General features: G+C 45.3%; 1 protein-coding gene across 1 annotated transcript; it reads left to right on the top strand.

Moving 5' to 3' along the window:
- Positions 1–1,680: 1,680 nt before the first annotated feature.
- LOC146652792 (5-hydroxytryptamine receptor 1B-like) lies at positions 1,681–2,832 on the top strand. The gene has a single exon (XM_085382068.1). The coding sequence runs from the start codon at positions 1,681–1,683 to the stop codon at positions 2,830–2,832; it is 1,152 nt and encodes a 383-aa protein (XP_085238194.1).
- Positions 2,833–4,413: the final 1,581 nt, after the last annotated feature.

Genomic DNA, 4,413 nt, shown 5'->3' with positions numbered 1-4,413 from the left:
ACTGTTTATATATTTATATTATTTACTGTAGGTATTGGTGAAAAAAGCTTTATGTTGTGAAAAACTGAAATCTGGAAATTAGAATTGTGCCTTATTTTGTTGATGTTTTTACATATATTCCTTTTGAAAATACTAAAAATTTGTATATTTGTTAATTTTTGTTTGTCTGATAACATTTATTTATAAAATAAATTGGACATTTCAAACAGTTACTCACTACTTGAGTAGTCTTTTCGCCAAGTACTTTTTTACTCTTACTTGAGTAACTTTTTTGACGACTACTTGTCACTTTTATTTGAGTAATAATATTTTAAAGTAATGCTACTACAATTTTTGGATACTTGACCCACCTCTGCAGCTAACTGAGACTAACTGCAATCTACTGACATTTAGAGATGAGATTTGACACACAATATAACTTTAAAGCTTTATATTATTTCAGCCTACACTCATTTAGATTAAGATCACCTGAGTTTCCTGGCTGTGGATCCAAAATGTGATCTCTGGATCTCAGCTTTGAACTGAAGAATTATTATGATAATGATGATACAGGAACAACAACAGCAGAGGATATCAAATACACCAAATCCTAAACTAAAGAAAACCCATCTATGAATACAACATGAAAAGAAGTCTCTAATCAGACAGCTTCTTCAGAGATATATTTTGGGTTCAACTACTCTGCATTTCTTTATGTCTTGATGCATGCTCAATCATCCAGGTAAGTAAAGCCCAAAAAGTTGATTCTGTTCATTTGGACAGTGTCCAGATGAACAGAATCAACTCTTTGGGATCTGCATTTCTTTAGTTTGCTTCCAAGGAACCAGATTTTCTTGTCATTTTTTAAAAAAGTAGTCATAAGTAGCAGTTCTTCAACTTTGTGGTCTTTCAATGTTTTCTTTGGACATTGGCTGCTTTTTTGTTCATTTACAGGTAACATACAGATAAACTCAGATACTGATCCCCCATTTAAGAAAAAATCAGAAAAGTATCTGATTGGGTAGTAACTGAGTCCTCAGCACAGACTTTGTATTATTGCAGGGTGTTAAGTACATAGCACCTTGAGGCAACTGTTGTTGAACTGAATACCTCCCAAACCTATAAATATGTGATGCTTTAAATTGATTCTTGCGTCTTCGTTGCTCACAGACTCTTTGGTTGAGATGTAAAAGAATAGAACATTTTCGGGGGAAAATATTTGCAAGAGTCCTTTAACCATCTGAGATTTTTTTAAAAAAGAAGGGGAGGGAGAGAGGGAGAGAGAGAGAGAGAGAGAGATAGGCGTGCGGTGCGTTGGCAGTATAAAACCTGGAGTCAGACTTGAGCAGCTCTGAACTTGTGAGGAGAGCTGAACGCGGATGAAACTCCCGCTTTCTTGTTTTATACTGAAAAAAAAAAAAAAGAGTCCAATATGAGAGAAAATGACCGGAGAATGATGGAGAGGCCGCCCTCTGAGCCTTCTAATTCTCAGCTGCTGGATATTTAAGTTGATCAGAGAGTTTTTATGTTAAACATGCCGCGGGTGACGCGAACAGGATGAAGAGGAGGAGGCAGAAATGTGTCGGATAAGTGCTGGAGATGGAGACGAGAAACGCGCGCGGTGGATGAATATCTGAGGAGCTTCGGAGCGGTCTCCTTTGCGCTCGATGACAGCGGGGTCTGACCGGGGAAGGTGGAGGGATGGAGAATGCCAGTCAGCTTAAACCGACTCCTGCCATCTACGGAGAGCTGCTAAACATCTCGACCAACGACACCCATGCCAATTTCACGGCGAAAGCGGAGCCCAAGGACAGTAATGTGGCTCTCCAGGCGGGTCTGGCCGTCACCTTAGCGCTCATAACTTTGGCCACGACGCTTTCAAACGCGTTCGTCATCGCCACCATTTACCAGTCCCGCAAACTGCACACGCCGGCAAACTTTCTAATCGCGTCGCTGGCGGTCACGGACCTACTGGTGTCTATCCTGGTGATGCCCATCAGCGCGCTGTACACGGTGAGCCAGACATGGACGCTGGGGCAGGTGGTCTGCGACATCTGGCTGTCCTCGGATATCACGTGCTGCACCGCGTCCATCCTGCACCTGTGCGTAATTGCGCTGGACCGCTACTGGGCCATCACGGACGCGGTGGAGTACTCCAAGAAGCGCACGCCGGCGCGCGCAGCCGGGATGATCGCCACCGCCTGGGTGATTGCCATCTCCATCTCTCTGCCGCCGTTCTTCTGGCGCCAGGTGAAGGCGGAGGAGGTGACGAGCTGCAACGTGAACACCGACCACATTTTTTACACCATCTACTCCACTTTCGGCGCGTTCTACATCCCCACGCTGCTGCTCATCGCCCTGTACGGGAGGATATACGTGGAAGCCCGGAAGCGCATCCTGAAGCAGGCGCACAGCAAGCCCGGGAAGAGACTCACCTCTGCGCACCTGATCACCAACTCCCCCGGCTCGGTGGCGTCCACCACGTCCCTGAACTACGGGACCAACGACTCCTCCTCCTGTGACACTACCTCGTCCGCGAACGTGAGCCAAGTCAAAGTCACTGTGTCCGACGCGCTGCTGGAGAAGAAGCGCATCTCGGCCGCCAGGGAGAAGAAGGCGACCAAAACTTTGGGAATAATCCTCGGAGCCTACATCATCTGCTGGCTGCCGTTTTTCATTTACACTCTTTTAGTGCCTCTGTGCGATTCCTGCTTCCACCCGGAGCTATTTGACATTTTCACCTGGCTCGGTTACCTCAACTCCTTAATCAACCCCATCATTTACACCATGTCCAACGAGGACTTCAAGCAGGCCTTCCACAAACTGATACGGTTCAGATGCTTCAGGGCGTGAAGGACGATGCCTGCCATGATTTTACCCCGCCCCCAACACACACACACACACACACACACACACACACACACACACACACACACACACACACACACACACACACACACACACACCTCCTTCAAGCTCCCATCTGTAAAATACCAGGATTGAGTCAAACATTGATCCCCCCCCCCTCCCCAATCCCCCTCCCCTTCTCCTAAAGTTGCCATCACCCAAAGCCAGATTTCTTTATGGCACAGTGGCTCCAGAAGGAGCGTCTGCCTGATAGGTGGTGCAGGTGGTGGACATGGACCTGCCTCCCGGCCTGTGCTGCTATTGAGGATGTTGGTGCAGATGAGAGGTGTCAGTGAGTGTAAGGCGTGTGACTCGTTTGCAGGTGATTGTATTGCTATAAAGACTCAGAGAAAGCTCCCCCTTCCCCATACAGGGGCCACCCCCCGCCTGTATGTGCTGCACTTGGCTGCAGCATACAGACTCACTTTGCCATAAGAGTTTGACAGCCAGCCTCAGTTGGCTCGTAAGCACAAACAGCTTAAGACTAAGCTACCATGAGCCCGAAGGGCAAAAAATAAGATTTGTGTTTCATTTTCCCGTCAATAAGGGGAAATACCGGTGCCTACAACATGTTTAGTTCAGTTCTTCAGATGTGCCTGGCCCTAACGGGGGCAAAGGCATGATTTTAGTTTGTGGGAAAAGATCCAAATTTGGTTTATTCTTGTGGCCAGTGTGTGTATTTCTGTTTCTTTTTCTTGCTGTGGCTGATGTTCACCTTTAACCATGGCTCAGAACTGAGTGTAATTGTACGAATCTGTATGCATCAGTGTGATTTTTACATTAATTTGTCAAAAAAAAGAGGCTGGATTTTGCTTGGTCATACTGTAAAATAGTGCTAATCTCAGAGAGAGGGAGGAGCCGGTACTGTAAAACCCAACCTATCTACCAGAGCTCTCTAAAGATGCATTCCTAAGTGTTGATGTTTGCTTTAATGTGCCGTCTCAAACAATTCAGATCTGACTCTAACGGCTGCTGATGCAGACTCCCATCTCTTGGCATTTGTGTCTTCCACACCTCAAAAGTTGTGCAAATTTATTTATTTTTAAAAAGCTGGAAAATGTCACGATATTCTGATCAAAATCACATGTTAAATGTCAGGCTGTAGCTGCTGCTGCTGATCCCTTAAAAGAACATTTCAAGGGAAAAAATCTTAAAAAAAAAAAAATCTGTTTGCTTGCAGCTTCTAAAAAAATGTAAAAAATCATTTTATGGATTAAAAAAAAAAGCCACACATGTGCAGGACCATAGCAGAGGCAGTGAGGTGATGGGCTTGGTTTTGTTAGGGCTGCTCTACTGTGGCTGTGTGGTGTACTAGTTATTCACCCAACGCGGGAGAGAACACCTAATTTAAGGCCAACAGGAGAGATAAAAACCCTGCCTGATGGTCTCAGGCCTGGATCAATCAGGAAGGGCATCCAAATCAAGCATGTAGTGACTCATTAGCAAACAAGGGAACAGCTGAAAGGATGGTTCAAATCCTCTGGAATGACAGTGGATTTTTCACCCTTTAACTTTAAATTCAGCTGA

Source organism: Rhamphochromis longiceps, linkage group LG15 (genome assembly GCF_057381845.1).
Source record: "Rhamphochromis longiceps isolate RC_006_pf linkage group LG15, R_longiceps_female_GT1.1, whole genome shotgun sequence".
Lineage (NCBI taxonomy): Eukaryota > Metazoa > Chordata > Actinopteri > Cichliformes > Cichlidae > Rhamphochromis > Rhamphochromis longiceps.
Note: the sequence above shows the minus strand (reverse complement) of the source record. Positions and strands in the feature narration are given on the sequence as shown.

Coding starts and splice junctions, on each gene's coding strand:
- LOC146652792 (XM_085382068.1), top strand. CDS start 1,681: ATGGAGAATGCCAGTCAGCTTAAACCGACTCCTGCCATCTACGGAGAG.